This window comes from Leptopilina boulardi, unplaced genomic scaffold (assembly GCF_019393585.1).
Source record: "Leptopilina boulardi isolate dan_hultmark-lab unplaced genomic scaffold, ZJU_Lbou_2.1 LbouV2_372, whole genome shotgun sequence".
Taxonomy (NCBI): Eukaryota; Metazoa; Arthropoda; class Insecta; order Hymenoptera; family Figitidae; genus Leptopilina; species Leptopilina boulardi.
The window spans coordinates 3,200,613-3,225,153 of record NW_026137943.1 but is presented as its reverse complement, the minus strand read 5'-3'; the positions used below and the strand labels follow the sequence as shown (position 1 = coordinate 3,225,153).

The 24,541-nt window shown below is 22.2% G+C and overlaps 3 protein-coding genes across 9 annotated transcripts; 1 reads left to right on the top strand and 2 right to left on the bottom strand.

The window, feature by feature from the left end:
• Positions 1-102: 102 nt before the first annotated feature.
• Positions 103-4,186, top strand: LOC127287734 (PAT complex subunit CCDC47). Its single transcript, XM_051314827.1, has 5 exons — positions 103-255; positions 632-881; positions 955-1,703; positions 1,784-1,955; positions 3,574-4,186. Exons 2-5 carry the CDS (start codon positions 636-638, stop codon positions 3,811-3,813), a joined length of 1,407 nt encoding a protein of 468 aa, XP_051170784.1. The 5' UTR covers positions 103-255; positions 632-635; the 3' UTR covers positions 3,814-4,186.
• LOC127287735 (PI-PLC X domain-containing protein 3-like) lies at positions 4,019-6,257 on the bottom strand. The gene is made up of 2 exons (XM_051314828.1): positions 5,581-6,257; positions 4,019-5,182 (listed from the first exon to the last, which is right to left on the bottom strand). Exons 1-2 carry the CDS (start codon positions 5,720-5,722, stop codon positions 4,314-4,316), a joined length of 1,011 nt encoding a protein of 336 aa, XP_051170785.1. The 5' UTR covers positions 5,723-6,257; the 3' UTR covers positions 4,019-4,313.
• A 398-nt stretch (positions 6,258-6,655) lies between these two features.
• On the bottom strand, positions 6,656-24,467 carry LOC127287732 (restin homolog). 7 transcript variants are annotated; one of them, XM_051314816.1, is made up of 22 exons: positions 24,311-24,467; positions 23,853-24,006; positions 19,117-19,185; positions 18,442-18,594; positions 18,046-18,228; positions 15,501-15,699; positions 15,120-15,339; positions 14,603-14,647; positions 12,914-13,054; positions 12,530-12,694; positions 12,083-12,103; positions 11,200-11,374; positions 10,605-11,135; positions 10,420-10,541; positions 10,035-10,347; positions 9,817-9,968; positions 8,015-9,753; positions 7,882-7,942; positions 7,733-7,796; positions 7,482-7,656; positions 7,207-7,385; positions 6,656-7,130 (listed from the first exon to the last, which is right to left on the bottom strand). In XM_051314816.1, the coding sequence occupies exons 2-22, from the start codon at positions 23,962-23,964 to the stop codon at positions 7,084-7,086; spliced, it is 4,866 nt and encodes a 1,621-aa protein (XP_051170773.1). In that variant the 5' UTR covers positions 23,965-24,006; positions 24,311-24,467; the 3' UTR covers positions 6,656-7,083. The 7 variants fall into 7 exon arrangements, with proteins under 7 accessions (XP_051170773.1, XP_051170774.1, XP_051170775.1 ...); XM_051314817.1 differs by lacking the exon at positions 12,083-12,103; XM_051314818.1 differs by lacking the exon at positions 14,603-14,647.
• Between the last annotated feature and the right edge of the window lie 74 nt (positions 24,468-24,541).

Here is a 24,541-nt window from a genome sequence, read left to right as displayed (position 1 = left end):
ATAATTTTAACAAACTTGATAATTAAAAAATAATATTTTGAAAATTCTCTCAAACCGGAAATTGCTTGATCATTATAGTCACGCGCAGGACTCGTGGCAATGTTCAGTTAGTGCAACTCACTCTCTCTTTTTTGCTATATATACTGATTTTTTAAAGGATTTTTAGAATCAGAGAATGTTTTTTAAGTAATTTCTTCTATTAATGAAATAATTTATAAAATATTTAGTGTTTTTTTAGTGATTCTGAATATAAGGTAAGACATCTTTTTGTAAAGAAAAAAAAATGCATCTTTTAATAAGTTTATTTTACTTTTTTTGTAGTAATTTTTTCAAAGAAAAATTAATTTAATTTAAATTAATATTTATTTATAAATAAAAATTTACTGTCTAATTTCTAATTTTTAGATAATAATTTACAAACTTATATATAAATAAAGTTTTTAAGGTTATATTAAAAGTTTTTGAGGTTATCAAATTGTCCAAGGGTATGATATTGATTTGATAAAATTTAAATTAAAGATGGATGAGGGATTATATTATATAAGTTAAATTTAAAACATTCTTTTCTGTTTGAAAAAAATAAAATTATTGTAAATTTTTTTTTAAATGACAATTCTCATATCTTTTAGGCAAAAATGAAACTGTGGCTTGTTGTACTTCACATAATTTTAGTTGGTACAAATCTTTGGGTAACGGCACATTTTCACGAGGATGTACATGAGGACAATGAATTTGCCGAATTCGAAGATTTTGAAGAGGAAAAATCACAGCCACCAATAGAACACGAACCAGATGAATTCGTTGAAGCTGAAAAGGATCAAACTTTTGAGGAGGATGACGTTATGGTAGAGGATGCGGACAGTGAATTTGATCATTTTCAAGTGAGTGTGAAATTAACGAAAATAAATAATTTTCACAATTAAATTTAATTTTTCAAATTAAACTATTTATCAGGATGAAGAGGAATTTGAAGGATTGGACGTTGGTGGTGGGAATGCGGGTGGAAAACCTGATGAACCATCAACATTAACAATTACAAAAGTCCCGTTACATTTGCGAGCAAGATGGGATAGTTTTTATTTAGAAATTCTAATGGTCACTGGTTTAGTTGTCTATTTTATAAATTATATTGCAGGTAGATCAAAAAATTGTCGTATCGCCGAATCATGGTTCAATGATCACAATCAATTGTTTACGGATAATTTTTCTCTCGTTGGCGATACGGGAAAATCACATGATGAATCATCTGACAATGGCGGTACTGTCGTTAAAGAAAGTGAATCACAATATAGTTTATATTGTTCCGGTCGAGTTGGTTGTGATTCAATGCTAATTGAATTAAAATTAATAAAACGACAAGATTTAGTTGCTGTTTTAGCACAAATTGTACGACCACAGAATGATCAGGCGCAAATTAGAATTGAATTCTCAAAAGATGAGACTGATAATTTTGTCCTTGCTGTTGCTTCCAAAAAAACTGCCATGCATTTTACAAAAGATATTGCTGACATTAGTGTTTATTGTCCTGAGAAAAGACCTGGGGAAAAATTTAATTTACCCCTGGGTTTTTATGTTATGTCAGAAATTGCTGAAGCAACATCGACAGTTTTAGACACAAGGGTTCTTCAAGCATTCACTAAATACGCTCAGTATATTGATTATATTCATGTCAGTGATCAATTCAGTGGCGCTAAACAACAAGAGTGAGTTGATTTTTCAAAATTTTAATTAACTATATTATTTCTGTATAATATAAAAAAAAAAAAAAATTATTATTTTTCAGAGATTCTAGTCAACTCACCATGCCGGAAGTGAAACGAGTACTTTTGGTGGGCCTAAATATTAGTATTAAGGGGCGCATTCAAAGTGCGGAAATGCAGGAGAGAATGAGGCCTCTTCTTCACTTAACTTTTCATTTATTGGATAAATTACGTCGATTTAAACTCTCTAAGGAGGTTTGTATATATTCGTTTTCAAAAAAATTATTTACATGATAAGCAGGCCTCGGATTATGCGACTTTTTCGACTTTTTTTTTACATTTTTTTTTACAATATTTTTAAACAAAATACGTTTTTTTAGTATACAATCCAAATCTTCTTTATTTCAATTATTTTACAAATTTTTAACTGAAATTCATCACTAAATTAATTATTTTTAATAATTTTAATGAAATTCTTCAGAAATTCAATTATCTTCAACTATTTTTCAATTAAAATTTATGATGAAATTTAATAATTTAAAAAAAAAAAATAACAAATAAAATTACAAAAAATTTTCAATTCAAAATCAAAAATTTCAATTATTTTTAATGATTTTTACAATATTCTTCGAAAATTCAATTATCTCAAAGTATTTTTTGATTAAAAACTTTTGGAATTCAATTTTTATATATTCTTTCTAATAAATTCTTCATCAACAGAAATCACTAAAAATTTCTCTTATTATAATTATTGTCTGAAATTAAACACAATCTTTTAAAATTTAAATTATTTTCAAAAATTTCAATTTAAAAACTTTTAAAATTCAATTATTTTTAAAAATTTCAATTGAAAAGATTTTAAAATTCAATTATTTTCAAATATTTCAATTTAAAGGCTTTTAAAATTTAATTTTTTCTACAATTTTTTTGAAATTTAATAATTTCAATTATAATCCTCCTGAAATTCAATTATTTTTACAATATACTTCGAAAATTCAATTATCTCAAAGCATTTTTTAATTAAAAACTTTTGGAATTCAATTTTTATGTGATTTCTAATAAATTCTTCATCAACAGAAATCACTAAAAATTTCTCTTATTATAAATTATTGTCTGAAATTAAACACAATCTTTTAAAATTTAAATTATTTTCAAAAATTTCAATTTAAAATCTTTTAAAATTTAAGTATTTCTACAATTGTTTGAAATTTAATAATTTCAATTATAAATCTCGTAAAATTCAATTATTTTTATAATATTCTTCGAAAATTCAACTTTCTGAAAGCATTTGTCGCTTAAAAACTTTTGAAATTCAATTTTTGTATGTGATTTCTAATAAATTTTTTAATAACAAAAATCATCGAAAATTAAAAATAAAAAATTACTTGAAGCTCAATTAATTTCAAAAATCGAAATTGTAAATCTTTGAAAATTCAATTACTTTTAAAAAATATTATATCTAAAATTATTTAATAAATTATTTTTGTAAAATTTAATTATTGTCCAAAAATTAACAAAATCTTTTGAAATTAAATTACTTTTAAAAATTTCAACTTTATCTCTTCCAAAATTATTATTATTTAAAAGAAATTTGATTTAAAAATCTGTAAAACTTGACGGAAATTTTTTTGACCATTAAAACAAAAAACTTTTAAATTAGAATAAATTACTTAACTCAAACTTCAAAAAATTATAAAGTAAAATATTTATTAACCAATTAAATGTTGTTAAAATAAAGAAAACCGTCTTTTTTGACTTTTTTTTGGAATATAAATCGACTATAACGAATTTTTTTGTACTTTAAAGTCGATCCGAGGCCTGGATAAATGTAACAAATAAATAAATAATGATCTTTTTTTTGTATTAAATATAGGGAAGAGCGAAGAGTGACAAAAATAGACAGCGAGTGGAGGAGGCTTTTTTGAAAACGACTCACGCTGCACGAGCTGAAGCAGCAGCGCAACGTCGTGAAGAACGTCGACGACAAGAAAAAGAGAGAATCCTCCAGGAAGAGGATCCAGATAAACAGAGAAAATGGGAGGAGAAGGAACAAAAGAGACTCGCTAAAAAACGAGCACCAAGAATGAAACAACTTAAGGTCAAAGCATTGTGACCCCGTAATGATAATGACGAATTGATAAGCGAGGACAATTTAAAAAGTTAAAATTGAATTATTTATTCTCGCTGCCAATTTTAATTCTCATTATATTTATAATTCAAAAAAAAAAAGTCTGAAGTTTGAAGTCCAGTGGTTTATCCATAGGTAATAAAATATTTTAATGAGATCCAACACATACACCTTAATATCGATTTTAAAATTCTTTTTCACTGAAAAAACCATTTTTATTCATTGTCACAAATTAACGATTTTTTTTTTTTTTAATAAAAATCGATAAATATTTATAGATCGTGATTGTCATATTTATTGTATATAAAAAAAAATTATCTCAGAGAAATATATATATATTATATGTATTCAGTTGAAATTATGTCAGAAGATTATTCACCGCATGTCACAATTATATTATAGAATTTTGTATCCCTTTAGAAAAAAAAAAATAATAATAATAATAAAATTTCCTATTAGTCTTATTAAAAAAAAAAGCCTTTTTTCTAAGGGCGGGTTAAATTTCCATCCTCGAGTAAAGTTGCATTTCGTTGAATCACTGTTTTTGAAAATAAAAAATCACAATGCGAAACGAAATCAGTAATAACAATATTCATACCTCCAGGTCCGGGTTTATTTGAATTTATCCAAGGAAATGAGGCAAGTCGACATTTTTCCGATAAATCTTTATCTAAATTACCATTCAAGTGTCTCATCACATAGGAAATATTTGGAGTTAGCAAACATTGTGAAATAAAACCCAAATTTGGCAATCTTCTCTTAATTGTTTCAGTTAAAAATTCATTTAACTCTTTGGAATTTGTTGTATCAGGCCAAGGTGTTGGCCACATTCCACTTGGCCATAAATCTTGAAAATTTTTCGCCACAATATTCCTGTAAATGATGAGAATTTGATATTTTTGACTAATCAACCATTGCAATGTAATATGATCAAGTCGATTATAAACTGGACACAATTTCCAGCGAAAAATATTTTTAATTTTTCCAATTAAACGTCGATGATGATCCTCTGAGAAGGAATAAAAATGTTGAAAATCAAGAATTATGATCTCAAATGGATGTGACGAGAGCCAATCATTAATTTGTTGAAGAGGTTCACTAACCTCGGATCCATAGAGTCCATGAAGAAAATAAATTGAATCACTATTTAATTTTGTCGCTATACGTAAATCAAGATAACGAATTCCTCCATTTAATTGTTCATTTATCGATTCATGTTGATTTATGGACCAATTGAAAATTATTGGTTTTAAAATAAATGGAAAACATTGTCCGAAAAATTGTAATATTTTTGATTCATCAATTCCAATGTCATTGTAACGATTGATTGTATAGGTCGTTGTGTTATGTGATCCTGGAAAAAAAATTTATACTTGAAAATAATTATAAAATATAAGTCTAATGTAGTGATTAATTTTTCTATATATAGGATCCTGGGAAATATTGTTAAAAAAAGCAAGTAATTATAATTCCATGAGAAAAACCTTGATTTAATTCAAATGCGTCTATATTAGACTTACTTAGGATCTATTATCGACTTACTCATCAGAAAACTTATGTAAACTGATATTTTCGAAAGAAATTTAAAAAATCAAATTTACAATTTTAATTATAATAAAAAAACCTATAATTATTTAAATAGTAAATTTAAAAATCAGGTTAATTTAATGTAAATACTACTGGTTTTTTTTTTTTTTTTCAAATAACGCTATTCGAAATTATGTTTTTAGTAATTGCACAATTTAAACTTACCGGGAATGGACAAATGAATTATGGGTAAATTGCGAAGTGGAGCCGGAAGCCTTGTCATCCAAAACTCTAAATTGTCACAAATTTTTGCAAATGATTTAATATTTTTATGATCATTGAGTATAATTTCTTGCATATTTTCCATTTTTTGCACTGAATTTTAGCGGAAAGGAATAAATTTGATTAACAAGAAATAAGAATTGATGTATAAAATTACAGAAAGTAAAAGCAAATCGCGAAGTTTGATGAAAAAAAATTGAAGAGAGATTTTATAAACAGATATTTATAAGACAATTCAATTGTGTGGCCTTTTGTATAATAATACAAAGAGTTATTATTGTTTCCCCCATTTTATCCAGAGCTGCAAATCAGGTTATAATATCACAATCATAAATATTGCGCAATGCGAATATTTAGTTGTTCGTTTGACTAGCCGCGTATATTTAAATTTAAATTCTTTCATTTAGAAAAATTTATTCTTTTTCGTGAAATCAATAAAAGAAAGAATCTAACACAAGAGCAAACAATCACATAAAAGTACACACTATAGAATAATTTGGGTATAGTTTGTATTCAATAGTATATGACATTTAACGTAGTTATAATTTTATTTTATTTTTTTTCAAAATTTGATTGTTTTTGTCAAATTGTAAACTTTTTCTTTCATACCATTTTTTTTCAAAAAAAAAAAATCTTAAAATTTGTTAAATTATTAAATTTTTAGTTTCTTTTTTTTCAATTCGTGATCTTTATTCTTTTTTTTCTTAAATATTCAACAGTACAATGTATTAATTTTGTAAGCGTTTAAGCATAACTTAAAATGAAATAAATATTGTTTTTATCTTTAATATTTTATACATTAATATTTACAAAAGTTTAATTGTATTTTGATGAACAATATTTTTTTTTTTATAATTATTCACAAATATTATACTTTTTCTAAGAACATATTGAATTTCTCTAAATTATTAAATAAATATCGATTATCCAGTTTATTTAAAAGTAACGCGTTACTCAACTAATAGCTAGAACAATATTTTAATAATTTTTGAAAAATAAAATTTAAAATTCTATTAAATATTTCAAAAATTATTTACTTTTACAAAATTTGTCGTTAACGCGTTACAATTTTTAATTAAAAGATCAACACACATTATTTTATAATATACGCACACACACACATTTATACTCAATAAATAATGTTTAGAGCAAAATTTATAACAAAACCTGAAAATTTGAAAAAATATCAATAATTTTTCAGGAAAACTTGCTTGCTCTAACATTTTTTTTTCTAAATATATATGAACAATAAAAGAGCTAAAAAATATGAATTATTCTTAAATAATAGAACATTTAATGTTGTCAAGGAAGACAAATATTTGTAGACGGAAGAAGTTAGACTTAAAAAAATATACTTTGAAAATTCAACAAATTTTTCTAGTATTTCGTCATTCTATTTTGGCAAGCATGTAATTTACAATATTTTTCTCTTCATTCGATATATTATTAAAAAGTTTCATTATCATCGCATGATTCTGTTTCATGTCCGAAAACTAAAAAAAATAATCATTAATAATTAATAATTATTAATAATTGAATAAAAAATATTTTTATTTTTGCAAAACTTACCCTCACAATTTTCACAATATGGTCTTTCAATTCGACTTTTTTTAGCTTTTCTCGAATCTTTTTGTTCTAATTCAGCATCTTGCGATTGACGTGGACAATCCTCTGTTTCATGTAAATCAAATTGATCACAAATATCACAAAACATTCGAGGTGGAGCTGATCTTTTTTCTAAGGTACTTCTAAAAAATTTCATTTCAATATTAAAATATTCAATAAAAATAAAATATCTTTGTATTTTTCTTTTAATTAATTAGAGAAAGAAATTTTTCTGTTACCTATTGTAATCGTCAGCTTCATTTGAAGGGATTCCCATTTCGAGAACTTCAATTTTACATAGTAAATTTTCATTTTTTCTTTGCATATCAACTATGACAGAATTAAGAAAATCAATTTGTCCTTTAAACAAATTATTCTCTTCTATAAGTTGTTTACTGTCCGAATCTTGTGGTGCTTGAAAATTGAAAAAAAAAAAAATGATTATTAAATTGAAAAAAAATTGAATAACATAGAAAATATTATAAATTACCTGTATTTATTTTTGAATCACCGCCTGCTATTTGATTTGTTAAACTATTAGCATTCATTTCCATCTGAAATAAATATATTTTACGTTATTTATAAATAATTAATTAATATTTTATTTTTCAAATAAAAAAAATTGTATTTTATGCTTACATTTTCGTTAGTCGCAATTTTCTTCTTAGATTTCTCTAAAAGTTGTTTATTTTCTTCTTCTCTGTAATAATTTATTAAAAATTCATTAATTTATAAAAAATTTCAATATTTTCGAAAAAAAAAATATACGTACAATAAATTTTTCGTATCCTTTAATTGTGAACATTCTTGAGTGAGTAAATTTACTTTTTCCACAAGATTTTGTACATTCTTTTCGGTTTCCTTTTCTTTTACTTTCATCGAATTTGATAAATTATGTAATTTTTCCTCTGTTTCTTTCAATAATTTTTCAACATTATTTTTTGTTGTTTCCAAATTTATTTTCTCATTTTTCATAGTGTCCAATTCTTTTTGAATAATTTTAATTTCATTATTACGTGAATCTTGTTCTATTTTTGATTTTTCCTTTTGTGTTTCTTGTAGTAAATTAATTTTTCCCTCTAATTCAACAATAAAAGTTTCTTTTTGTTGTAATTCAGATTTTTGTTTATTCATTAATTCCACAAGTTGTTTAATACCTTCATAATCATTATTCTGTTGAATATTTGCAACGCTTAATAAATTTTTTATTTCCATTTCTAAAGAATTTTTTGTATTTAATGCAATTTTCTCGGATTTTGTCAATTGATCGGTTTTATTTTCTAATTCATTAAGATGATTATTTTTCTTTTTTAATTCTTCTTGAATTTCAATTAATTTTGCCTCCAATGATTTTAAATTGTCATTTACTATTGAATTTTCCATTGCCAATTCTTTGTTTGCATTTAAAATTTGTTGTACATATTCAGTATTTGTTTTTAATTGATTTTCGAGATTTTCAATTATTTTTGTTTGTTTTATTATTTCGTTAGTTTTTTCACTAGCTATTGCTTCGATTTCAGATAATTTTTCATTTGTTGTATTTTTACATTGATTGGCAGCGTTTAATTGATTATTCGATTCATTTAATGAAATATTCAATTGATTGAGTGATTTTTCCAATTTTTCTTTTTCGGATTCAATAATTATTAATTGTTGCTTTAAATTCATGAGTTCTTGGGAATTTTCCGATGTAACGTTAGTGTAAGTTGATTTTAAAAGATTTAATTCTTTTTTTGAATCATTATAATTTGCATTAAGTGATTTAATTTCGTTATTTAATTCCTGATTTTCAGTTTCTAATTTTTGTAGACGATTATTTAATTCTTTGATTTCTAATTGTGCGGATGTATTTTTTGTCTCAGTGTCAGATCGTGAATTTGTTTCTTCATTTAATTTCTCCTTTATTTCTTTAATGGTATTTTCATTTTCTTTTTTATCGTTTTCTAGTTGATTTTTCAAAATTTCTGTGGTTTTTATTTTTTCTTGGAAAATTGTCAATTGATCTTGTAATTCATGAATCGATTTTTCAAAATTTTCTTTTTCATTTTTATGTTCATTTTCTGAATTTGTTAATTTTTCAGTTAAATCAGAAATTTCTTCTCGTGTTTTCACTAAATCTTGTGCTAATTTATTTAATTCTTCAGTCTTTTGATGTAATACACTTTGAGCATTTTCATTTTTCTCTAAAAATTGGATATGTTCTTGTTCTCTTTTTTCATAATCTGTGAGTTTATTGGAAAGAGATGATATTTCATTGACTTTAATTTCCAATTGAGTTTTTCTTTCATTATTTTCAATTTCTATTTGCTCTTTGAGTGTATTGAGACGAATTATATCTTGCTCAAGAGTTGATGATTTTATTTCTGCTGTTGATAATAATTTTTCTAATTCATAACCCTTTTCTTGTGCTTTATCTAATTCTTTTTCTTTTTTTCGAAGATCCTCATTATATTTTGCAAGCTGCTGAGAAGAATCGGATGATGTACTTATCACATTTGCTATTTCCTCCTCCTGTAAATAAAATTAATAATTTTATTTATTTATCAAAATTAATAAAAAAAAAAAAATAATTACCAATTTAGCCTTTTGCTGTGCTATTTGACACAATTTTTCTTCATTCTGTTTGATTGTTTTATTCAAATCTTGAACATTAGTTTCATACATTCCAAGTTCACTTTCAAGATTAGTTTTCGTTTGTTCAAATAATGTTAGAGCATCTTGCAATTCTGTATAAAAAGAAATTTAATTTAATAAAATTTAATTTTTCTATTTTTTTTTTTTTTTGTACTTACCTGTATTTTTTTCTAAAAGATTCTTGATTTCCTCGTCCTTATTGGCTATAATATTTTTAAGATTATCAATTTCTTTCTCGAGATTATTAATTCTTAAACATTGTTGAGCAGCGTCAGTACTCATTTCATTTATATGTTTACATTTATCGTCAATTTCACGCTGAAGATTACATCTCATTTCTTCAACTTCCGTTTCTTTTGTATTTCGGAGATTTTCTAATTCAGTCTCTTTTGTTTTTAAGTCTTTATCTAATTTGGTTAATTCTAATAAATTATTTTCTAATTGATTTGATAATGCTGTTATTTTTTGTTCCTAAAAAAAAAAAAAATTTATGAAATTAAATTTAAATCATCTAATAAAATTGAATAATTTATTAAAAATTACCAATTCATGTTTCTCTTGAGAATTTTTGATATTGTTTTCTTCTAATTTTTCTTGAAGCTCTTTTATATTTTGATTTAGTATATTATTATTTTCTTCAGTCATTTTCAATTTTTCAAGATATTCTAGAAAAAGGAAATTTTTTTTTTATTAAATATAGAAAAATAAATAAAAAAATTCGTACTCACCATTAGAATTAGTTGTCAATTTTTTTATTTCTTCATTGGCATTTTTTTGTGATTCATGTAATAAATTGATATCGGCAATTAATTTATTAGTTTCATTAATTTTTTCATCTAATTGAGATGTGATTTCATGTAATTTATTATCTTTCTCAGCTAAATGTTCCTTGATTATGTTTTCATGTTTTAGAATTATATCATCTTTTTCTATTTTATATTGATTGGTAATTGTCTCGATTATTTCTTGTAATCTTTGAATTTCTTTATTCAAAGCCTCGGCATTTAGGGAATATTCTTTTTGCATTTTTTCAATAATTTCACATTTTTCTTGTAATATTCGTTGTCCATCTTCGGCTGTTTTTTGCCACGATAATGCTGATTGTTTACTAGAATTATTTTCCACTTCCTTTTTGTCTAATTCACATTTGAATTTTTCTATTTCCTCAACATATTTATGAATTGCAGAGACATTTTCTTCAATTTGCTTTTCAAGTTTACATTTTTCCTCTTCTAATTTTTTATTATTTTCTGATAAAACTGAATTTTCTATTGAATACAATGAATCAAAACTAAATAACAATAATAAATAAATGGATAATACCTTTTACTTCGTCTTTATCTTGAAATGATTGAATTTCAATACGAAGTCGAGTTAATTCTTCTTCAGCTTCGAATAATTTTGAATTTTCCTTTTCAAGTAAAACAATTCGTTCTTTTTCTTCGACAATTTGCTTCTCAAGTTCCTTGATTGTATTTTCATTTTTTGTATTTATTACCTGTTAGAAAATTCATTGATTTTACTTGCAAAAAGGTTAGAAATATCAATTTTCAATTTGATTATATTTATTTTGCGGAAAAAAAAAATTTTGCAAATAGGAAAATAATGAAATTTAATTTTTTTTTAAAAAATATCTTACGTATTTGTGTATTTTCAATGATAATTAATTCTACATGATACTAATAGCAAAGAAATAAATACATGCATATGGTATAAAAGATGAATTTATATTACGATATTCGTGATAACAACTACTTTTTATAAAAGAAAACCTTTTTTTTTACAGTTTCGTTAGTAAATGCATTTTTATATCTAAAACTAATTTTTTAGTTTCATTTTTTTATTAATAATAATAATAATAATCATTGTTATTATTATTTTCTATGATCTACTTATTTAATAAATAGAAAAACAAAAACTTTTAATTACCAACAAAATAGAAAGTTTAACAAATTCTTTCTAATACATTTTTTAGTAAAAAAAAAAAATAGTTATCAAATCTCTTTGAGACTTGAAAATAAAGCGAAATTTAAAAAAAAATAGAACAATTTTAGTAATGAAAGCGAAAGAAAGAAATATGAAATAGCTTATTGTAATAATGAGATGGTAAGCTTAAGAAAAAGATTAGCATGATGACAAGACAAGTAGAGCAGAAATACAGCATCAACATCTCCTCGGAATCAAAAGACATCCTTTTGATACTCACGCTCTGTTCACTTTTTTGATTCTGAAAATAACATCAAATTTTATTTATTTTATGATTTAAAAAAAAAGACTTTTGATGTAATAAGCTTTTTTTATCAAATTCCAAAAACCCTATTTCCCCTCAATTTAAGAAGCTGATAATTTTTTTTTTTTTTTTTGCAATTAACAAATCACTATGACACTATGAAAGGCAATTACAAATATTTTACATTTATTCCCACCACCAAAATAATGTTATTTAGTATAAATACAAATCAACTGGATTTTTTAGTTTTTACTCTGTCATTTCAGTCACATTTTTGAAATTTCTGAAAATATAATTCACAACATTTTATTTTGACTTTTGTTTATAAATTAAAGAATCTTTTACCAATAAATAAAAAAACTATAGGGGGCTGTATTTAAAAAAAAAAAAAACTAAAAATTTATTTTTAAATATTCTATATACCTGAATGTCATCCTTGTCAATAGATTCTTCTTCGAAACGAAATTGAAGATCTTCACATTTTCTTTTCTCTTCTTCCAATTGTGTGCCAAGCATATTTTTTTCCTTCATTAATTGTTCTATAACACTTTGTGAATCTTGAACAGTTTTTTCTGTGTCTTGTCGAAACTGTGATAAAATGAAATATAGATTTATTTTAATATTTTCAACAATTAATTATAATAAATCTAATATGTACATTGAAATTTATCAAATTTATATTAAAAAAAAAATACTTTAATAAACAAATAAATAATAAACATTTTCAAAATCAAACAAAATTTTAATTATAAAAATGAAAAATCATAATAATAAAATAAATTAATTAATTATATTAATAAAAATTACCTTATCATATTCACGTTTTAAATTTATTACAGATTGTTCAGCTTGATCTGCCTGATTAGCAGCTTTTGTAACTCTTTCGCGTTCTAAATTTCGTTCTTTAAGAAGGTTCTCAATCTCTAATTGTTTCTCTTTCAGCATATCCTACAATATAAATAAACTCTACATAAATATTATATTAAAACTAATATAATTACTATTATACTTATTATTAATAATATTATTTTAATTTCTATATAAAATCAAAAAATTGGTTTTTTATTATTTTATTAATTTTTAATTATTTCACAATTCCAAAGCAATTTTATTTACTAAATTTTTTAAGATTTATTTAATAATAAATAATTATTCATGTGATTAAAATAAATTATTTATTTTTTAAAATATAATAACATTACAAATTGTTTAAATAAATTATGTCAGTCTATTTCTCTCTTTTATTTCTCATTAATTTATGTCGCAGCAAATATCATGCAAGCACAATGAAGAACAGAACATTAAATCACGTGCTTATAAAAATAAAAATATTTGTAAATTTTTTAAAGTTATATCATTATTATTATATTATTATTAAATTATATATGCAAAAAATTTGTTATAATATCTGTATATTATGTATTTATTTATATTATATTTATAATTTAATAAAAAATATATTTTTTTGTATATATTCGACTAATATCTAATCATAAAAATTATAATGAATCAAAATAATCATATATTTTTTTATAAATTAATACACTCAATTGTCGATCAAATAATAATAGTAATTATAATTTAAAAATATTGAAGGAAATGTTTTTTAGTTATTAAATTTTTATTTTACTAAATACTTCATCTTTTTATCTAAAAAATGTAAATGTGATAAAAAAAACAATTTGCAGGAAAAGTAGATTCTTTCAATTTTATTTTGAACAAACAAAGAAAAACTTTTATTTTAAAAATTCAGTTATAGAAAAATGCCAGTTAGAAAAAAATAATTTATGTTTAAATTCAATTCATTAAAAAATTAAATTAGGATAATTTAAGTTTTTAAATTTAATTATTAGATAATTTAATTATTTTAGTTTAATTCTATTTTAAATACAATTACTTAGTAATATAATTCTTTTAATTTTAAATCATTTCTTAAAATTCAATTAATTCACAACTTAATTATTTTTAAATCAATTTTTCTAAATAAAATTATTTTTAATTATTTTCTGAATTTAATTATATTAAGTTAAAAATTTCTAGTGTGACGTTAATAATAATTTTATTAATTTTATCTGTTACTCTGAATTTTAGCCTTAATTCTTTAATTTTGTTTAAAATAAAAATTTTTTTATCAATTTTTTTCTCTTTGCTATCGATTCATTGCGTGAATGTAATTTTTCTTATTTCTCTTTTAAAACGATTAATAGAAAATTAAATAATATGAAAGAAATTGAATAAACAAAATTGAATTATTATAATAGTAATTAAATTAAGAATTAATAAATCGATAATTTTTGGAAAATATAGTTTCTAATTTGGAAAAAATAATATACGTTTAATTTATAATTTTTAAATTTATATCTTATTGAAAATAAATTTTCTTTTCATTATTTATTCAAAAGAAAATTGTAAGATAGTTCTAGTCTCCTCAATTAAAAAAAAAAATTTTATATCCATATTTTTTTTTATATAAAAATTACAATTACAATATCTCACCTGCAGTGAAGTTCGAGCAGGTGCTTTGACAAACATAGACGTTCTCTGGAATGTTAGACAAATTCAAAATAACTTGGATCATGCAAATTAAAAAAAAAAAAAAATACATCTACCATATTTGCATGCAAAAATAATTATCAATTTTATTCAAAAACCAAAACTAAATATATTTTCTAAATAAATAAATAAAAATTAAAAGCATGCAATTTTTATTTTACTATTGTATAAAATTCTAATATATTTATTTCTACAATAAAGGATTAGGAATATACAGGATGGATAGATATTGTCAACATTTTTTTTTTTTATTATTATTTTTTTTCAACAGTAACGTTAAAAAAATAATCTACTAAATACATAACAATAAATACAGGAAAGCATGCACAATTTTTTTTTTTCTTTCAAAATGTCTATAACTATTATAGCAAGCACAAAAAAAACAGCTATAAAGATTTTGGAGACTCATATATAAATATATACAATTTTGTTGTTATTCATCCGGTATGACAAATCTTACCCTAGATGTTGAAGAAACACTTTTTGCAGCAGCAACACTTGCTGTTGTACTTGTTGTTGATAGAAGCGATTCACGTGAACCCAATTTTCTCAATGATGTATTTAATGCTGCTCCCGAGGGTCTATGAACAATGCACATTCCTGCTTTCTTGTTTGATGGTGATCGACTTACTTTGTGTACCGGTGCAAATAGACCATATTTTGGACGACACTCAAAATACCTATTAAATATAGTGTTTACAATATATTTTTTTATATTTACACTCAAAAATTTATCTCTTGTGTCTTACAATTATGTATTATTATTTTTATTTATTATTCATATTTTCTATTTTGCATTATTTTTGTAAAAAAAAAACAGGAATTGAAATAAAAAAAAAACCTCTTATTATCAACAGATCCATCATTTTTTCCAGAAGGTTCGTCCAGTTCAACGCCACACCATTCTCCAGGTGCAAATTCGGTCATGCCCAGGTATCTAAGTACTCCTATTTTACTCCCTTGGCTAGAGGATATTATAACTCTCTCTCCTATCCGAAGATCTTTGTGAGTTACCGATGAGAGGCTTGTGGTGGAAGTGTCTGCACGATTATTAATAATTTAGTGTTTCGTGCACCCAGAGAAAAGGAAAAAATTATTTATTTGTGTCTCAGAGTGATTACAAAAAAAAAATTTATATTTGTTTCAAAATAAATTTTATATTCGATAAAAATAAATATTTGATTCAAATTAATTTTATTTTATTTTTTAAATTAAAATTAAAATTAATTTTATTTGATTGAAATTAATTTTATTTACGCTAAATAAATTATCATAATAATAATAAATATTTAACTCTGAGATGCAACAAATATATTTTTATTTTTATTTTAATTCAATTAAATTGGTTCAAATGAAAAATTTCTCTGGGTGTATGTAAGTGTACAACTACTTTACAACAACAAAAACTACTTTTATGTTAATCGTACGATTGTATCGTATTATAACCATAAATTTGTCAATTTAATTTTATAATTTCTATAAGTTTAATTCATTTAGAAAATACTATTTTATAAAAGCATTTTTTTCATACTCAATTTTTTCGATTTAATTATTAAAAATTTTAAACATTTCTTACATTTTTAAAAAGAAAAATTTCAAAATTTTTTTATAATCGTACGATCCACATAAAAGTAACTGATTTGTATTACTAAATTCGGCTTAGAATCTGGGCTCGCAGTTTTTAGACAAATATAAAAAAAAAATGAAAATTTTTAATCTTTTTATTCGTAATTAGAGTTAAATATTAATCCTTTTGTAAGAAATAGTGTTGCAATTGATACGAATTTTAAAAATATATTGTAAAAATATGTTTATAAAATAAAAAAAAAAACTATCAAAAAAATTAAAAATTACATAAAAAAAAACCAAAGTTAAAAATATAAAATCGTTTATGGAATTACAATAAAAATTCTTAGTAAGCTCTCGGCGGGGCTATTTTTATTGAGACCCAGTTTCTAAGTCTTATTAAGGAACACACAATTATCTGATAATTAAACAAAACGAGTTAAAAATAAAATTTCCAAAGCCACAATTTTACAACTATACAAGGCCAAAAATCAAACACTACGATTTGTTTATCTATATAATTTAAAAATTTTAAGCAATTATTAACAACAACAACAACAAAAAAAAGAGTTAGTTAAATACTATTTTTTTCCTTTTAAATAAATTTTTCTATTTTTTTCTATGTAAAAAATTATTTTCTTTTTAATATTGCGTGCCTCTCTAAGACTTTATAATGTGTGTTTGAAATGTGTCAGTAATTATTTTAATCTATATCATCAAGTTATTCCACACTACAATATTGACTTCTTATATTTTTAAATTTAAAACAACCATTTTTTTTATTCAAAATTAAATTTCCTATAACATCTCAAAAAGCATCAAATATTATAAATTTAAAAAATACTTAATATATTTATTAGTTTATATACTACACACTAAATTTTTACAAATATGAAAAAAAAAAATTCGTCAACGCATAAATTATATACGAAAATTAAAATTATTATAATTTATACGTTTAAAATTATAAAATAAAGAGAAGACTTATTAAAAATAAGAAGAATTACTGCAGATCGAAAAAAATTATTTTTTTAATAAAAATTAATATATAATAAGGTAAATGCTCTAGTTACCGTCACTTTTGCTTCAGTAATCGTCACATAAGTAATTTGAGAATTTTAAGCAATGTATTGAAAAAATTATTATTATAATTTATTATTTGTATAAAAATAATTATTTAAAATTGAAAAAACATAATCTTTATTTGTTTTAGAAAATATTTTTTGTAATTTTCAATGAAAGTGACAGTAACTAAGGAAGTGACGAAGACTGGGGCATTTACCTTAATTTTTTTTTTCAAATAAATATTTATTTCTTTTAAATGAATATTTATTTGATAATAATAAAATAAATTTTCTTTCATGTTTTTTAAAAGTTTTACTGAAAAATAAATTTTTGATTCAAATAATTCATTATTTAACTATTTATATTATTTATAAATATCAAATAAAGGAATTTGTTTATATTAAATAATTACTTTTTTTGTTTCGTTTCAAAGATTAAATTATTCGGTTTTAAATATTTATTTTGATAATTATATATTTGAATCAAATTATTCTTTTTCTAATTTTTTTTTTAAACGAAACTAATTGTAATGAAGTATTAGTCCCAATAACAACAAAAAAAAACTGTTTTGTAATATAATAATTGAACATGCTAGAAAATAAAAGAAAATTAATTTTTCTGGCAAAAAGGAAGCGATACTACTTAATTTAGGCGATAACTATGTAAATATATATAGTCAATAATAACAATATTAATATTTCAAAGTCACGCTCCACTTTACATGCGATTTGAACTGTATTTGGTACGTGTCTTACTTAGCGAGGGAGACATGGATTGGTTCAAAGAATATCTAGAACTTTCAGTTGGTGATGTTGGAGATGTAATCGACACATCGCGAGATAATGGTTGTCTTGTGAGTCGTGAGAGACGGGAGAAAATACCACGTTTTGGTTCACATTGAAAATAACGATAACCAGCAACTGAGCCATCATTTTTTCCTAAAAAGTAAAATTTTTTATTAAAAACATTTTATAATTTATTTTATTTATTAAATATTATTATTTCTCTATTTTATTTATTTAAAAAAATATTGTTTGTTTTTATTATTAAAAAATATAGTAGATGAAGAATTTTATTATTATACAGTTAAACCTTGTTAAGTGAGACGTGTCCCAGTTACGCAGGTTTGACTGTAATGTTTTTAAACTTACCAATTGTATCATCGAGAACAATTCCAGCCCAATCTCCCGGAGCAAATTGTGTTTCTCCAATATATGCAATTTGTCCAGCTTTTGTTCCACCGACCCATACTCGGTCACCTATTATAAAGCTATCTGTGTCTTCCGTTAGGACCACACTATTATCTGTTTTAAAATTAAAAGTACATTTTTTTAAAAAAATTTTATTACCAACTAATATAATATTCTATAAAAATGTTATTCATGAATTTCAAATCTGTGGAAAAAAAAATTTTTACTTTTGACGCTAATGGTTATTTAATCATTTTTCTATAATAAAAAAAAAAAAAAAAAACAAGTTCGTATTAGGAAAATTTATGTACAAATTTTTAAAAACTATTTAGAAAATATTTTATTATTTCTTTATGGAAAATATAAATTTGAAATAATTATAAAATCGATAAAGAATAATTTAGAATTACTATTTTTATTTTATTTTTTATATTATTATTATAAATAATAATTGTTATAAAATGTAATTCAAAATATAAAAAAGGAATTTGATTTTTATGAAAATACGTATTCGCGGAATGAAAATGAATCGTTATTTAGAAAACAATATGAATTTGAAAAAAAATTGGATTTTTTTTCTAAATAAAAAAAAATTTTTTTTTTTATTTATCTTGGAGAGAATATTTAAAAACCTACCTGATCCCCTTCTTAAACCCGCCTCACTCAAACGACGACCATGCGTTTCCCAAAGGTGCTCCATGAAATCTGACGTATCATGCAAACACAATACATTTCAAACTAAAAGCAATGCAATAAGCGCACTAAAAAGTATCTATAGTGTTTAAGACACATAAATATAAAACCATATGTACAACAATGCCCAACATATTTTTAATTCAAAAAAAAATTTGCATTTTTATATTTAAGAAAAATAAATAATTTATTATTATTTAATTAAAAATAATAAACAAATAAATTACCTACATACAAATTTATTTAATCGACATTAGTTTCATATTTGTTTCATTAATTAATGAAAAAGTAAACATAAAAAAAAAATAAAAATTATAAAAGTTATAAATTTATAAATAAATAAATAAATAAAAATAAATACAAAAATAAATACAAAATTTTGTCTAATCAAAATTCACTTAATTAAAAATTCTTCCAATATAAAAATTGAATATAAACTTTTTAGAAAATTTGTGTAAAAATAAAAATTCAATAATTTTGAATTCGTTACCAAAACAAAAATTTATTATAATCATTGTCTATTAAAATAAAAAATAAATTACATATTTTAGGGTTGGGCCATTGATTATTATTATTATTGTTACATATTGAATAATCAATAAATAGAATTATTAAAATAAAAAATAGATTCAAATTCTTTTGAGAATGATTATATAAAAAATCAATTATTAAAATTGGACTTGTAATATAAGAACAAAATACTAAATAGCATCGATAAATTGGAACTTTTGTATTACAATATTGTAACGACTACTGCGTGTATAATGTGTATATTTATAAATGTGATGTGTACTTTTAAACGTGATCTAAGTATATATATGCAAATATACATCAAACAAAGCAACAATGAAAAACATATTAACAGAATCTGAATCACGTTCCTTTTCATTCATGCGAGGTTATATTTTTAGTTAGTGGCATAAGATGATCAGCTTACTTCCTATATATTACGATTTAATAATTCTAAACAGAGAGAGAGAGAAAGAGATAAGTCCTTAAAAATGGTCTTGACCGGTATGTCCGGGTCTCTGTTTCATTAATTATTTATTAAGATTTGTAGGAGGAATCATTGCACAGTAGTAGGTGTTCCAACTTGCTTTTTACAATAGTAGTTTTCCAATTATTTTTTTTTTTATTAATAAATACAAAATTTTTTTTTTATTAATAAGTACAAATTTTTTTTTATTAAATTAATAAATAATAAAAAAAATTGTATTAAATAAATAAATTAATAAATAAATTATTAATAAATTTTATTAATAAATTTTTTTGTTCCATAATTTCAATATTTTCAACAGTAAACTAAAATGAATATAACAAATTAATTTCCAATTCTAATTTAATATATTAAAATATTTTTCATTTTTCTCAAATATAAAATATTTTTTATAGATAGATTTTTTTATTTCTCCATTGTGTATTTTTTACAAAGTTTTACAATTTTTTCTTTCCCACTAGTTTTATATTTTTTATATTATTCGCAATGAATTAGAAGCTAATTTTAATCCTTCATTTATTTTTTTATTTATTTATTAATAATTAAATTTATTAATAAAAATAATTAATTATTTACTAATTTATTTATTAATTTTTTTATCAATTTTTTTAATTAATTTATTTATTAATTTTTTTATTAAAATTATTAATTAATTAATTTTTTAAATAATATTTTACACTAATGCAAAAAAATGCTTAATTTTCGAATTTTTGACAAATAACCATTTTTAAGGAACCAAAATAAAAGCCATGCTGTGAAAATTAAGTTCCATTGAATGAAATGAAAAACTGATATAGATGAACAATAAATATTGCATTGCATAAGAGTCATGCGTCATGCAATGATGACTGAACAGTCCGCTCTCAGTCATCAAGATATGTGCCCTCGATCCTTGCACATACTTATGTGGCTAGTTGACATAACCATATAGTACATCCACGGAAAAAAAATCAAGTATTGTATATATACTTAATTCTTAAAATTCCGACTAAATTATGAAAATTAGTGACTAGTTTTGTTTGTCCTTTTATTTTAAGAAAAAAAAAAAATTAAAATTATTATTTTTTTTTTAAATTAAAAACCACCCAATGTTTAAGGGTTGAAATTGTTAATATAAAAAAAAAGATTAATAAATTAAAATTTATATCTGTCATATAAAAAGCATTATTTATTATAAAGCATAGGATTTTGAAATAAATGAAATAGTGTATTTAATTAAAAAATTAATAATAAATTAGAAAAAAAAATTAGAAAATTAATTTTCAAAAAATATTAATTTTTTTTTTTAAATAAGATTTTTTAAATAAATAAATTGGAAATTTAAATTGTTTAAAAATAAGTAAATATCAGATATATCGAGGCTAGTTAATCGACCGTATTACATTTTTATGATTACATATATAAATATTTACATGCAGATACATAGTTTTATGTTGTACATACATGCATAATGTAGATACATACATATTTATATTTTTTTCTCAATTAGAAAATAAATTGATTTATTAATTTTATATAATTTTTCAAAAAAGTGTTTCATTGTTTTTTTTTTCAAATGGAAAATTGAAAAAATTTTGAAAACCAAGTCTCATTTAAAAAAAAAAGTAAATTATGCCAAATGACAAAAAAAAAGTAATTATCACTTTAAATCAATTCGACCCACTGTTGTTATTCGAGGACAGCGTGTTCATAAATTTTTATTCGCTATATTGCTTTATTTAGTTTCTCCTAATTGTTGAGTTGTGTCATACACCTACATATTCAATTTTTTTTTCAATTTGAATTAAATAAATAATTAAATGAAAAAAATAAAATAAATAAAAACAAAATTTGAATTAAATTGACGTCTTTTGATATTGTAAATTCTCTTTCAAAAAAAAAAATCTCTTAATAATAATTTACATTATTGACGTGTTTCTAAAAATAAAATATGATCATAAACACATGACCAAATTTTAATATTTATGGGATTGTTTACTCGTGTATATTACGACGTGTGCCCTTCGTGATTATAAAAAAAGGAGGAAAAAATTAAATTTTCAAATTTATTTCAGTTTGTCACTTAAATTAAAAAAAAAGAAAACAAATTACAATATTATTTACATTTTTTGAAAATTCTATTTTATGTTTTTTGTTTTATATTAATATTTTATGACTTGATTTTCAAAATAAAAAAATTGTTGTGCATATGATTTATAAAAAGTAATACCTATTATCTAATTTTACGGAACGAAAATGTATCAATTTACAAAATTGTTTTTAAATTTTTAATTAGAAAATTAATTAATTTACTATAAAAATATATTCCTTAAATTTTAGGAGGAAAAAGTAAAAATACTTTTGAATTTTATTAAAAAATTAAAATAAAATAAAAAAATATTCACTTTTTTTAATTAAAAATTCAAATTTAATAAATTTATTTTATTTTTAATTAAAAGATTAATAATTCATCTTAGACATTAATTTTCAATATTATTTTTTTTCTTCAAATAATTTACACTATTAATAATTTAAAACAATTTTTAGGAAAAATTGTATTAATTCAACATTTTCTTTCCGCGAAAACTGTGTGTATTTTTTTTTTTTTAATATTTACCAGTTTAATTAAAACAGATGTGTGTTGCGATGAGAAGTAAACAAATATGAAAGACTACCTGAGTCTGACAGAAAAGTTTCAAGTATATGTATTTACCTTCACAAGACTCGATTAATACTGATGTAACTGTTGCTCACAATACGATATACACTTTAAGATAAACCGTGGGTGATGTTTATGTCGTGTATATCGTTGTATGTGTTTATATGCATTAATTTGGTGGGGAATGTTCTTTCTTAATGGTTATTTCATATTTATTTAGCACTTTTAAATAATTTCTAATCTAAATAATTTAATTTAACAAAAAAAATTTTAATTTCTGTATTTAAATGAGTTATTATTATAAAAATCATTAATTTCAAATATATTTATTAATATAATTTAATGTATTTTAATATATTTTTAATTAAATTTATATTTATATAAAAAATTAAATTATAAAAAAAAAGATAACTTAAAATTAGTAAGAAAAAAAAAGTTTTGCCAATGAAGAATTTTTTTTACTCATTAGAAAAACTAACAAAAAAAGTCAGTCACTAATTAAAACAAATTAAATTTTACACTAATTTAAATAATTAAAAATTTGTCTAACGTAAATTGTCTTTTACTACTAAAACACGAATTTACAAAAAATATATTTTGTCTGACTAAAATTGATTTTTAATATTAATACAATTAAAAAAAAAGTGAAATTATAATTACTGATATATTAATTACAAAAATGTGAAAAATGCATTGTATGAATAAAATATTAATTTTAACTATTGAAATTAAATGAAAAGAATGTGATAAGTTTTTCTGACTAAAACTCACTTTTACTACTGATACAAAATTACAATATAAAATATAAATAAAAAAAAAACAGCTATTAAATTTATCTAAAATACATCAAACCTGTGCGAGTATAGTTGAAATTTTTTAATATTTTCCTCTTCAAAGTAATTGCGATTTACTAAATTATAGAATAAATTTAAATGTCTTACCTTTCAAAATGTCGTTAAATTAAAAAAAATGCTCCATTATTATTCTAGTAAAATACACTTAAAAAATTAATAGAAAAAAAAAAATTTGCTTTTAAAAACTTACTCATTGAAGCTCTCGGTGGTGTCGGTGGTACTGCAGGTTTAGGAGGTGCAGCACTACAAGGTCTTCCAATTTTCGAAGGTTGTCGTAAATTTGATGCCTTTGTTTCCGACATTGTATATTAACTAGTATTCGATACACTTATGATTATACAACACTGAAACAAAATATGAAACATTAATATATAACATTACAAAAAACAAGTTCTCAATATCTCACTATATATATATATTATGCACAGTAAAAAAATGTCTACTTTTTAAAAGAAATAAATTGTACAGTTAAAAATTTACAACTCAAAACAATAGCAAAAATATGTAGATTATTAGAAAAAAACAAAATAAACAACTGTTTCTCATTTGTTTAAAAAGTAAATCGAAAAAAAGTTTATGAAATATCTTTCAAAAGAGGTTATCTTTGAAAAACATTGTGAATTTATGAAATTTCTATGAAAATTATACCTCAATTATTTGTCGTTAATTAGCTCTCAATATGTTCTTTCAAATTACAAGTTACAATAAAATTAACATTTGACACTAAAAAAATAATAACAAACTTTCCATTACACTTGAGATTTGTTTTTTCACCTGTTTTTTTAATAAGCAAGGATGAGTAGTAGCAGTCTTGAAGTTTTGTAAAGGTCCTATCACACGTTTTATTTCATTACAGGGTTGGAAAGCAACAAATAACTT

Excerpts from the sequence above, each read along its gene's own strand:
- LOC127287734 (XM_051314827.1), top strand. The coding sequence starts at position 636 with ATGAAACTGTGGCTTGTTGTACTTCACATAATTTTAGTTGGTACAAAT. Across the intron at positions 882-954 it reads GTGAATTTGATCATTTTCAA|GATGAAGAGGAATTTGAAGG; the intron begins GTGAGTGTGAAA and ends ACTATTTATCAG. Across the intron at positions 1,956-3,573 it reads GATTTAAACTCTCTAAGGAG|GGAAGAGCGAAGAGTGACAA; the intron begins GTTTGTATATAT and ends TATTAAATATAG.
- LOC127287735 (XM_051314828.1), bottom strand. The coding sequence starts at position 5,722 with ATGGAAAATATGCAAGAAATTATACTCAATGATCATAAAAATATTAAA. Across the intron at positions 5,183-5,580 it reads AATTCATTTGTCCATTCCCG|GATCACATAACACAACGACC; the intron begins GTAAGTTTAAAT and ends TTTTTTTTCCAG.
- LOC127287732 (XM_051314816.1), bottom strand. The coding sequence starts at position 23,964 with ATGTCGGAAACAAAGGCATCAAATTTACGACAACCTTCGAAAATTGGA. Across the intron at positions 18,595-19,116 it reads GGGTTTAAGAAGGGGATCAG|ATAATAGTGTGGTCCTAACG; the intron begins GTAGGTTTTTAA and ends ATTTTAAAACAG. Across the intron at positions 7,797-7,881 it reads AAATTGCGACTAACGAAAAT|ATGGAAATGAATGCTAATAG; the intron begins GTAAGCATAAAA and ends TATTTATTTCAG.